This window comes from Teleopsis dalmanni, chromosome 1 (genome assembly GCF_002237135.1).
Source record: "Teleopsis dalmanni isolate 2A chromosome 1, ASM223713v2, whole genome shotgun sequence".
Classification (NCBI taxonomy): Eukaryota; Metazoa; Arthropoda; class Insecta; order Diptera; family Diopsidae; genus Teleopsis; species Teleopsis dalmanni.
The window spans coordinates 166,243,431-166,256,605 of record NC_051846.1 but is presented as its reverse complement, the minus strand read 5'-3'; the positions used below and the strand labels follow the sequence as shown (position 1 = coordinate 166,256,605).

The 13,175-nt window shown below is 28.7% G+C and overlaps 1 protein-coding gene and 1 long non-coding RNA gene across 2 annotated transcripts; both read left to right on the top strand.

The window, feature by feature from the left end:
- The first annotated feature begins 4,109 nt into the window (after positions 1 to 4,109).
- Positions 4,110 to 4,453, top strand: LOC119669736. The gene is made up of 2 exons (XR_005251632.1): positions 4,110 to 4,229; positions 4,290 to 4,453. It is a non-coding gene; the product is annotated as an uncharacterized LOC119669736 (long non-coding RNA).
- Positions 4,454 to 12,071: 7,618 nt separating this feature from the next.
- On the top strand, positions 12,072 to 12,606 carry LOC119669721. The gene is made up of 2 exons (XM_038079728.1): positions 12,072 to 12,204; positions 12,312 to 12,606. Exons 1-2 carry the CDS (start codon positions 12,150 to 12,152, stop codon positions 12,575 to 12,577), a joined length of 321 nt encoding a protein of 106 aa, XP_037935656.1. The 5' UTR covers positions 12,072 to 12,149; the 3' UTR covers positions 12,578 to 12,606.
- The last annotated feature ends 569 nt before the right edge of the window (positions 12,607 to 13,175 follow it).

Below are 13,175 nucleotides of genomic sequence, written 5' to 3'. Positions count from 1 at the left end.
AAACCTGGGAAATACAAAGTGCCGTATAATAATGAACAAATCACTCAAATATAAATAAGGTCTTTATGATTAAATGTAGAGAAGAAATGAGTTTACAACTATATCACAGAATTGAAAGAGCCTCAGTAAAATTTGACTTTTCATGATAAATTTAAAAAGCCGAAAACTGTTTCGTCAGTTCGTAAGGTTATGGCTACTATATAAATAAGAAAAAATATCGCAATGCACTACTCGTATAAATAAAACATAATGTTGTATTTCTTAATACATGATTCAAAATACATTTATTAAATAATTAATACTACCTTAAATTAAAGTGGATAATTTATGATGAGTTAGCAATTAAAGTCCATAATACCCTGAAGATGACTTCAGACTGTAGTCGAGCCGTAATAATACAATATATTTTTTAAAACTTATTTTTTATTTATTTAAAACTAAAGTTGCATATATATATCAATATTGACCAATTAGATTATTCCAAAATATTTAAATGTATGATAATTTAAAAAATTATTCTCTGAATGAGATTAACATTGTTTAGTTCCTCCAGTCTTCGAATTTTCCTGCTTGAATCATCCCGAAGGGAATTTCAGATGATTGGGTTTACTTGATTGAAGTGATTTCAATTCAAACAGATCATAATTTCTACCATCAATAAATATTTTGAAAACATCGAAGACTGCTGTTTAACAAGAGATAAAAAGAAATTAAAATACTTCTATAATAACGAAGTTTCATATAAAAAAAAAGTCATCTAAAAAAAAAATTATTGTTTAAAATAATTTTATGTATTTAGCTACTTTAATCCCTAATAGACAAAGATGTAACTTTGTAGTTTTAAGCAGTGATGTTTATAATTGCACTTAGGGTTCAAGACTGTTGTTAAATACTTTTAATATGTGAATTGGTTTTAGATTATCAAACTATTGTAGTGTTTTGGAAAGTATAATAAAAGTCATTAATAAGACAGGTGAGATCGTGAGGAATAATACAACGCTTGTAATGTCTATATTTGCACGAATGTCTAAGCTGCAAAAATGAACGCAATAGTAATAATATCATATAATAAAATATATAATAAAATAATTTTTGAGAAGAATATGTTCTTTTATACAACTGATAATTGCTTTCTGTGAAAAAGTTGTTTTAACAGTTGTACTAGAAACGTAACTCTCCATATCAGCAAGAACAGTTCGGAGTCTGTTAAAACATTAAACCGAAACACTACTCGTTTTTGTATGAAAACACATTTTGTCATATCGAAGAATAATTAAAAATGTATTTAAATTTATGCATAAGTAAATTTAGTTTTCAATTGCTGCAATTACATTATAGCTTTATATTAAAAAATTAATAATTGCTAAAATACACTCCAATATAAACCTGATTTTGTCGTCAATTATATAATCATTGAGTATAAATACAACTGGTAACATATAAATACTCATCATTTCATAGTTCCAATTCGAAGATAACAAAACGTTTGAATTATCAGAACAATGAAGTTTTTATTTACATTTGTCCTTGTGTTGAGTGTAGTTGCTATTTGCCTTGGTAAATAAAATAAATATAGAATATAATTTTTTATTAAATATATGCTACAACTAATACTATCAGGCACAAGTCCACCAAAACCAAGCGAAGATGATGGAAAATCCATAGAAGCGGTCGATGTCAATGATCCAGCAGAGAACACATCCAAGGAAGATTCCAAAGTTACATTATCGAGCAAACTAAATCCAAAATTGTTAGCTAAATTAATCGGACGTTAAGTGAAAACAAGAATAATGAAATCTTAATTAATAATAAAAAGGACATAGAATATATTATAAACATTATTGTGTAATGTTTTATTTTTATTTATTTTATTTAATATTTGGATTTAAAGATTTAATGTGAGTTCAAATTGATGGTAACTTTTGTTCTATGACTGTTGTTACTTATGGTAGAAAAGTCATTTTTATTTATTTATTCATGTGTAGGACTTTGAAATAATTTTAGAATATTATAAAAGAATAGTTGTTCTTCTTTCAAAATTATTTGAAAACTGTCTGAAAATATTTAAATGAAACAAATTATTAGTTCTTGAATCCTTGTCAGCATCTCCGCAAAGGAGTATCTCCATAACTTTAGTGCTCGTACACTTTTTATTTGTGTTGGTAATATTCTATTTAAAATAAATAAATAGAATATTGTTATTAATATTCTAATATTATTATTACATAGATTATTATTACATAGAAATTTATAAACTTTTAACTTAATTCAAATTAACGTAGTTTCATTAAGGCCACTAAATTTAAAAATAAATTTTAAAAAGAATCAGTTAAGAATTAATTATTCTTTGAATATATAACATATGCAATATCGTCAGTCATCGATTATTCTCAATTTACTCTAATAAAGCCACGACTAGTGGATTAATTAACTTTTATTTTTCAACATTTAAACAAAATTTCTATGGAATTGTAACCAACTTTATATTTTTTATCAATTACAATGCTATTAAACGAATTTTTGGTATAATTTTAACTCTAATATTCCAGCTGAGTTTAGAACGTAGTAGACACATACTTTCATAACTGAATACGTTAATTATAATTAAAATGATTAATAAAAAAACTTATTAAAAATTGAAAAAAAATTGCATCAGCAAGAAGAATAAAGGTCTTAGTAACAAATTTTACTGACAATTACCTAATTTTTAATATAGCTAAGATTTGTTAAATTTAAATTATTATGTTTGAGTGTTAATACCACAAATAATCTTTGTAATCTCTGATATAAATGAATGAATATGAATTAATATATATATGTAAATATGTAACCAAATCTTTTAATCGACTTTCCATAATAATAAACAATTCAGAGATAGTTATGTTCGTACTAAGGTGCATCAAATCCTTGATAGAATTAAAAGTACAGTTACTAGGCACCAACTCGATGTCCGAGTGGCATAGTTTTTTTACCAGTAACCGACAAATCCTTCGTTTGGTTCACATTCATAGATAAGCCCACTTTCAGAGATTATAGTAGGTATTTTTACGAATTTTACAATTGTTAACTATTACTGTATAGAATGTTATGTAAAATGTATGTGCTATGTACATATGTGCAATTATATATCAAGTATATGATGTGCAATAGCTTTAATGTATGTAATAGACGTACAGGAAAGTCAACATTAAAATATTTTTTCGTTTATTTAAATTTAAATATATAAACAGTAACGAAAAAAACGTATATATGAAAAGAATTAACTCCTGAAAATACATTTAACAATAATCTTAAATTTAATTCAAAATAGAATTACAAAGTTATTAAAGATTTTTAGCGGATAATATTATTATTGTTATTTCACACAACCTCTGGGATACGGGGTACGTTTGTTATATCTTACTTCTTCTTGTTTTATATTTGATGTTTTTACCGTTCTTGTAATATATGGATCAACGTAGGTTAGGAAGCAGGTCCAGTACTTCTAATCACTTTTCTATAAACCGAATGAGGTTTAAATATAGTACCAAGAGATATTGTTAGGTTTGTAAACTGCTTTAATTTGTCCAGATTGGTTTAATAGAATCTTTCCAGTGATAGCAGAATAAGTCGCAGTATACCATTGTTGTTTGTAATAATAAATATATTTAATAGATTTGTCAATGTGCAAGTATGAGTAAATATATATATATCAAATTGTATTAGCTCATCGAACATTCAATGCGATTATTTGTAGTTAGTAATCTGGAATCAAGTCTTTAAATCGGACATTCATAATTTTTTTACAATCTTAATTGTTTTTTAAAAAAATACTTTTAATATCCACTATCCGAATACTGAAACGTTGCCCTTTTAGATAGAGGCAATTTTCGAGGGGTTATAGGATTCAAAACAATCAGCACTTTTTTTTCAAAGAGTAATGTTTAATTCATAACTAAGGTAATTAAATTGTTGAGAGTTTCGAGTATAGAAGAACGCATTATAATATTATTGAATTTGTATATTAACAAAAATAATTAATCATGTCTAAGATAAATTCAAATATTGGGTAAACCTGATTAAACCTGTCATCAATTATCAGTGCGGCAACTATAAATACCACGGGTTACGAATAAATGCTCATCACTTCATAGTTCAAAGTCAAAGAATACGAAGCGGTTGAATTTTAAGAAAAATGAAGTTTTTATTTGCTTTCTTTTTGATATTAAGCATATTTGCTATTTGCCTGGGTAAATATTAAATTTTTGTTTAATATATTTATCTTACAACTATTATATTTTTATTATAAGGCATTAGTCCAAAGCTACTCGAATCTTCACTGGACTCAGAACATGGACAGTTTAGTAATGACGAACTTTCACCTGGTACGCTAAAAAGACTGCCAGTACGTTAAGTCAAATTGAAAATAATTCAATTTTATATAAAAATAAAAAGAACATAATAACTAATACTATGATAATGTATTATTTTCTTGGTTTATTTAATTTAATGTGTGAGTGGGACAAGTTTCTTTTGATGGCATTATTTCATTTTATGATCTATTATGTATTTTCCCTCCGTTTTCCCTGCCTGAGATAAAAGGCATTACGTTAAAGTTAGAATGTCAAATATCTGGGTATCTTTCTGCACTCTAAACTCCTTCTTCCTTCTTTATAGGGCTGCCTTCTGGTGGCAGGCAACTGAAAAGGCGTGCTACACAAAATTAATTGAGAAAACAAAAAGGATAGCTGCCTTACAAATCACTGGTGCTCTACGCTCCATACTCACTCAAGCTGTGCTTCACTGACTGCCATCTAGGCTTTTTGTAGAACGGCAAGCTAAAATAGTAGCAACCAAACTCAATGCTCTTTCGTGCTGTTCAAGAATTGATATAGGGTACGTGATCATACTGAACCAGGATCTGCCAACCCTCGTGTCGACTGACTACACGTGGTCTTACCCAGACCTTAACTGGGGGTTTAAATCTCTAATACCTTGTAGGGAGGACTGGATACTTGAAAGAGTGATCCCTCTCTATACGGCAGACATTTACACAGACGGTTCCAAATCGACGAAGAAGTCGGCTGTGGTATATTGTCTGAAAGACTGGGTCAAAGTCTCTCGTTTCGACTATCAAATCACTGTAGTGTCTTTCAGGCAGAAGTAATAGCAATTCATCATGCTGTGGAATGGATTCTAAACAATCTAACAACCGATGTATCCATGTCAATCTTCTCGCATAGCCAAACTTTCATCAGATCACTGTTAGGCACCTCAACCACATCAATTATAACTCAAAACTGCCGTGCTTCTCTCAATGACTTAGCTACGCTTGTTAGAGTTTAAGTTTAACCCTAACAAGCCTAACAAGGGTTCCTGGTCACAGGGATTTCTAGGGTAATTATAGGGTAGATGACCTCACCAAGTCAGGCGCTCTAACATTTCCTAACATTTTCTTCTCAAATATAGGCGTTGCACTTGCTACAGTTAAACTGTCAAATAAATAAAAATAACTGAGCGTGGTCAAGCAATACTGAGCTGATGAACCTCATTGTAATATATCTAGGTTGCCTTGGTCTAATTTAAATAAGAAACAAACTATTTAGCTACTTCAACTAAAGTTGAAGTAAGGTCACTGCGAATTAGGAAGGCATGCTAGGAGACTGGGTCTACCCTATAATGATTTTTGTTCAGGTTGTGGCTCTGAGGATGAGGAGGAGATCATGCTCCATCTTATGTGTTGGTGTCCTTCTTTAGCTAGAAGAAGATTAAAAATCTTTGGACCCCCTTTTCTCACCGATCTGACTGAGCTGTCACCCTGTAATATTAAGGACCTGGCCAAGATTATAGAACTGTCAGGTCGGTTTTCCTTTATCTAATGGGGAGTCATTACCATTTTCGGCGTTGACTGAATACTGATATGAATCTATGTACTTACCAATGCTATTCCTGTGGTACCAAAATGGGCCATCATTTGAGCTCAAATGAGCTTTTCGGAGAAAAAAGACCGTCACTCCAACCTACCTACCTATTTATATGACGGTAAGTTCATTTGAGTTTAAGATTTCAAACCAACTGCAAAAATATTTTGTTATTCTCACGATACAAATGATTTATTTTTTCATTTTAGTAAACACCTTAAAGTATGAGTTTGTTTATAAGTTCTACTGAATATTACATAAATAAGTCATAGTATCGGTGCTCTTAACAGCTATGAAGGCAAATGATGAAACCCATCGTGTGGTTGATTAGTTGGTATAACTTACTTTTCTGTCTAAGTAGCTTTCATTCATAACTTTTTTCCAATCTTAATTGTTTGTTAAAAAAATACTTTTAATATCAGTTATCCCAATACTGAAACGTAGGCCTTTTAGATGGAGCCAATTTTAGAGCAGTTATAGGATTAAATCAACTAAGCTAACTAAATTTTGTATAGTTTCGAGTATAGAACAACGCATTATAATGTTATTGAATTTATATATTAACAAAAATAATTAATCATTTCTAAGATAAATTCAAATATTGAGTAAACCTGATTAAACCTGTCATCCATTTCAGTGCGGCAACTATAAATACCACGGGTTACGAATAAATGCTCATCACTTCATAGTTCAAAGTCAAAGAATACGAAGCGGTTGAATTTTAAGAAAAATGAAGTTTTTATTTGCATTATTTTTGGTATTAAGCATAATTACTATTTGCTTTGGTAAATACCATTTTGTTTTTTAATTCATCATATAACTATTATATATTGATCCTTAGGCCTTGATTCAAAGTTGCTGGATAGTTCACAACACTCACGTGTTCCAAAAAAGACTGACAAACAACCCAGATCCTACTATTACGACCAGATTCGACTACCACCTGCTAATCTAAAAGATGCAGCAGGACGTTAAGTCAAAATGAAAATAATTTAATTCATATAAAAATAAAAAGGTCATAATAACTAATACTATGATAATGTATTATTTTCACTGTGGATTATTAAATTTAAAGTGTGAGTTGGATAACCTTCGTTTAATGGCTTTATCTAATTTTATTATGTATTATCCATATGACAGAAATTTAATTTGAGTCCAGGATTTCGAGCTATATGGAGGCAAATGATGAAACCCATCGGGAGGTTGGTTAGTTGACATAACTTCCTTTTCTGTCTAAATAGCTTTGATTTAACTGTTATTAAAGGCAGAATTTTAAACTAGTGACTATTGTCTATACTCTATAGACTATTGACTATAGATGACTATAGTCGATCGGTAATAATACAATATGTTTTTTAAAACTGATTTAAAAAGTTGTTTATATATTTTATATTGACCAATTAGCTCATTCGAAAATATTTAAATGTATTCTAATTTAAAAAATTTTTGTCTGAATGAGATATGTAACATTATGTATTTCCTCCAGTCTTAGAACATTTTAATTTCATCTAACAAAACCACAGTTAGTGAATTAGCTAACTTGAATTTTCTAGTGTTTAACCCGAATATCTATAAAACTTAGTCCCGAAGGGAATTTCAGATAATTGGGTTTGCTTCATTGAAGAAATAATAATAAATATTTTGATAACATCGAAGATTGCTGTTATCAATATTATCTCTCGATAGCAAGAGATAAAAAGAAATCGAAATACTTCTGTAACAACTTTATAGTGAAAAGGCACTACGTTGCAAAGCATAAAAAGTCATCTTAAAAAAAATTGTTGTGTTTAATATAATTTTATGTACTTAGCCACTTTAATTCCTAATAGACAAAGATGTAACTTTGTAGTTTTAAGCAGTGATGTTCATAATTACACTTAGGGTTCAAGACTGATAAGTAAGTGTGTCGGTGGTTTGTTGTTAAATACTTTTAATATGTGAATTGGTTTTAGAATATCAAACTATTGTAGTCTATTGAAAAGTATAATAAAAGTCATTAATAAGACAGTTGAGATCGTGAGGAATAATACAACGCTTGTAATGTCTATATTTGCACGAATGTCTAAGCTGCAAAAATGAACGCAATAGTAATAATATCATATAATAAAATATATAATAAAATAATTTTTGAGAAGAATATGTTCTTTTATACAACTGATAATTGCTTTCTGTGAAAAAGTTGTTTTAACAGTTGTACTAGAAACGTAACTCTCCATGTCAGCAAGAACAGTTCGGAGTCTGCTAAAACATTAAACCGAAACACTACTCGTTTTTGTATGAAAACACATTTTGTCATATCGAAGAATAATTAAAAATGTATTTAAATTTATGCATAAGTAAATTTAGTTTTCAATTGCTGCAATTACATTATAGCTTTATATTAAAAAATTAATAATTGCTAAAATACACTCCAATATAAACCTGATTTTGTCGTCAATTATATAATCATTGAGTATAAATACAACCGGTAACATATAAATACTCATCATTCCATAGTTCCAATTCGAAGATAACAAAACGTTTGAATTATCAGAACAATGAAGTTTTTATTCACACTTGTCCTTGTGTTGAGTGTAGTTGCTATTTGCCTTGGTAAATAAAATATAAATAAAATAAATATAGAATATAATTTTTTATTAAATATATGCTAAACTAATACCATCAGGCACAAGTCCACCAAAACCAAGCGAAGATGATGGAAAATCTATAGAAGCGGCCGATGTCAATGATCCAGCAGAAAACACATCCAAGGAAGATTCCAAAGTTACATTATCGAAAAAACTAAATCCAAAATTGTTAGCTGCAGTAGCCGGACGTTAAGTGAAAACAAGAATAATTAAATCTTAATTAATAATAAAAAGGACATAGAATATATTATATAGTGTGTAATGTTTCATTTTCACTGATTGGATTTTAAAATTCAATGTGTGCTCAGATTGGACTTCATTTTATTGGGAATATTACATTTTATGATTCCTGTTATTTATGATAGAAAAATCATTACTTATTCATTCAAGTGCAAGATTTCTGAATATTTGTAAAATAATAATATTTATATTATTACAGTTTTTATTATTATAGAGTTTATTAAAGATTTTTACATGAAACAAATTCAATTCCTGAATCCTTGTAAAATCATATATTAATCTCTATAAATTTGACTACGAATATTATGTTCTTAAAGGTGTTTAAGAAATGAAAATTTACTGCTTATATAATAAATTGGATTCTTGGAAAGAAATTTGGTTTTTGGCCAACCATGAAATTGTGTTTTTTCACAACCAACTTTAGATTTAAGCTAGATAATTATTATGTATTCTGATAGCTGATATGGCAAGGCTAGTTTGTGAGAAATTTTTATTGCTTTTGCGTAGTTGTTTTTGGTTGGTGCGTTTTTATTAACGCTACAACCAGAAAGATGGAAAAAGCTATCGAAGTAGAATGAACAATATATAATTCTATAATTTATTTATTCTCTGTAATAAAATCGGGTTTCATTTTCATAGAAAAAAATGAAGTCATTTTCTAAAAAACCTTATTCTGATTGTTATAGTACACGTTATCTAGACTGTAACTTGATGTTTTTTACACTTGCAAAAATGTATTATTTAATCTACCTTTCTCTACTGGATACGTTACTACTTAATTTTAAGAAACAGTAAATAATTGGTCATGTATTTACGTCTGAAATTAGTAATACACATATGTATATTGCAATGTAGATACCGCAAAAATACTAAAGTGAAAATATGAAATTAGTTTTTTTAATATTTTAAGTAGCATTTACAGTATACTTCTTAGTTTAGTAAAACGAAACTACGCTTCATCGAAAGAACAAAACTTACAGACCTGCTCTAAGCCCAGAAGGTGGCACAATAGACCCAACGGTCGCAGTGGTATGTCCCATATCAATAATAATAAAAACCAGCTTTATCAGGTTAATACTTGTGACAATTAGAACTATATTAACAATACCTTAGTACCTTATTGTTATTAATTACTAACAAACCTATTTGCTATAAATATGCAAATAATTTCTTTGTTTCTTTTCTTACTGACTGTAGAGGAGAATTGAAACAACGTATGTAAGTTTTAAATATTACTTGATTTCGTATAGTTCAGTGAGTTCAATGGTTCATTAACTAATACTTCATTAATATGATACTGTTTACATCAAAAATTGCATCACATTTTCAGAATTACATATTTAAATATAAACAAAATAAAATATTAAATAAATAAATTTTTCATTGAGATAATAGTTTGTTTTATATTTTATTACTTTTTATTATATTATATAATTTAATATATTATATATATATAAGTTATACAAGCATAAAGCATACATACTTATATGCAAATTCGACCCAATTCTAAAGCGGTTAGTGTCTATCCTATTAATGATGATAATAAGACAGTGGATTAGTTACGACAACGTCAACCGAATACGGTTGCAGTTGAATCGCGGTGAGCCGGTTGAAACGGTGGCTAAGACAGAATTGTCGGCTAGGAAAGTTTTGCTTTATGTTTGGTGGGATAGGTGGAATCTTACCTCGGAACTGTACTGTTAACTGGCACAATTTGACCATCTGAAGAAAGCAAATGCCCAGAAACAGCAATAGAAGATGAATTATGTTTCATCACAACAACACCAGGCCACGCATATCGATATTGGGGCTGCACCTTAAAGTCTAGACCTGGCACCAAGTAATTACCATTTGGTCTTGTCCATAGCAAACGATTTTTGTGGTGATAAATTCGCTTCAAGAGAGACTTGTCAAAATCAACTGTCTCTATTTTGCCAATAGGGATGAGGACTTCGACGAGAGGGGCATAATGAAATTACCTTCAATATGACAACAAGTTATCAAGCTAAACTATAGTAAATAAGTCTTTCAAGCAAAAATATTAAATTTCTATTTATTACACTTATTTTAAACAATATCGTTCTTGTTAACGATAGAAGTTTTACAAGTTTCTTTATTGATATTGATATTCAGATGTCTGAGTTGGTGAATCAGCACCTTTACTCTATTTTATCTGTGGACAATTTTAAGTCACACTAAATACGGGGCTTTACGGGGCTTTATAATATGATGGATCTGATATCTTTGTATCTGCCTGTGTTTATCAAATTTCGCTGTATTTTTAGGATACTGAGTGTTGGATTATTGTGACTGTCAATTGTATTGAATAGTTTCAGAGCACGATCTTTAATGTATTTTTCAACTGAATCCACTCTCAGATCTCTGTGGATATCAGCTCCTCTTACATACCATGGGGCGTTAACCAGTTTTCTTAAGGCAATATTTTGCCCTCTTTGAAGAATTTTTAAAGTTTCTTTATAAAAGTATAAGACCGTATTTCTGATATTATTAAAAATATTTTACTGCAGAGTTTTCTTCAATGTTTTTAAACTTGTACTACGTTTATATTTTGTAATAATGTGTGTCAACAAGTTATAAGCTGATATTAAGTGATATAGTTTTTTATTGAAATTGAGTTAAAGTATATAAAAATTATACAAAAAAAAATGTTATTTATTATAAACAATTGTTATAATAAACTCCTCAGGAGGGAATTGTAATAATACTCCGCTCTGTGTAAACAAACTTCGAAGTGTCGACGATTTGTATAAGGACTACTATATAATAATAAAAACAAAAATAAAATCTAATGTATATATTCTATTCCCATTAGTCTTTTTATTCACTAATTAAAAATAAAACTTGAATACGAGGTTGTTGTAATATCATCTTTCAATATTTTTTATTATCTATTAACATCAATAAATAAATTATTCACAACTTATGTTTCTTTATAGAAAATAAAAAAAAATACAAATAAATTTATTGCAACAAATAGTTAAACACTGTTTGAAATACATAAAAACGTAATACTTTTTATAAAAGTTGAACTGATGAAATTAAAAATTTTAATGTATTAAAAATCGTGTCTAATTTAATTTTATAAAATTTCCATTATATTACATGTTCGAGTTAATGTAATCCATGAAATAGAATGCATGGTTTTTTAATTAAAACAGTAAATCAATATTAATGAATAAGTTTCCAAAGGCAAACTGCAAGAAGGCAGTAAATTATAGTACTTGCCTATGTTTAGATAAAACCTCATTCTTAGTTTATAACTGCGATTTCATTACAGTTCTCTTACGACCATTTACGGATTTTGAAATCATTTGTAAGTTGTAATTCGAAGGAAACTGAACTACACCTAACTGAGCTCAATATGAAATATTTAATGACTTTATGTCTTGTCTTGGCTGTTGCTGGTGTATGCCTGGGTGAGAAATAATTAATTTATAGTAAATATATAATATTATAAAATATAATTATAATATATATATATTTATAATAATAATTTTAAAATTATTTTTGGCTTTTTTCTCAGCCAGAACAGCAAATGTGCAAAAATTGAATGATGAAGTGGCTGGAAAATCAGGATCGACTGATAATAAGAGCACTGAAGATAAAAAACCTGAAGAAAAGGTTGAAGCTAAGGAAGAAGCTAAACCAGAATCTAAACCTGATATAAAGAAAGTTGAACTGAAAGAAGATGTTAAAAGTGCTGAAGTGAAGGTTTTAAGCAAAACTAAGGACGCACAGAGTGGCGAATCTAAAGTAGGTGTTATTACACCTCCTGCCGGTGATGAATAATTACAAGTTACACAGAATTGATTTAAATAGAAAAATTAAAAAATTTTACTTTGCATATATAAACGTTTTGATTAAAAAAATTGCTTAATGGTTTTAAAAAAATTCAGTTTGATATAAAATATTAATCGTTTTTGTAACATTTGTATACAATTTTATTTAAATATAGAAAATTTTTTATTAATTTTAATAACGAGTTTTTAATTAAATAATTTTAATTCATGAATAAATTGTGAATGTTTGAAATAACAACGAGAAGAAATTAATAATTTGTGAATGTAGACTTATTTTAAATAAGAAAATGAAAAGAAATGATATCTATCAAAATGTGATTTTAATATTAAAAAGAGGAAACTGATAAATAACCAAATAATTCGTCCGTCACTTCTATATGGATGTGTAGCGTTTAGCAATGCTTCAAACACTACTATTCGCCAGCTAGAAATTGCACAAAGCCAGGCTCTGAGAAGACTTTTCAAGGTATCATGATACATTAGGACGAATGACATCCTCAGGGGCATCAAGATTGATCCCATCCAAAAATACATAAAGAATAGAGCCCTGAAAATATTTGAGACAACTGACAGACTTACCAACACCG

Bases quoted from the DNA above. Each gene is read 5' to 3' on its own strand.
- LOC119669721 (XM_038079728.1), top strand. From the start codon at position 12,150: ATGAAATATTTAATGACTTTATGTCTTGTCTTGGCTGTTGCTGGTGTA. The intron at 12,205-12,311 runs GTGAGAAATAAT...CTTTTTTCTCAG, and splicing joins TGTTGCTGGTGTATGCCTGG to CCAGAACAGCAAATGTGCAA.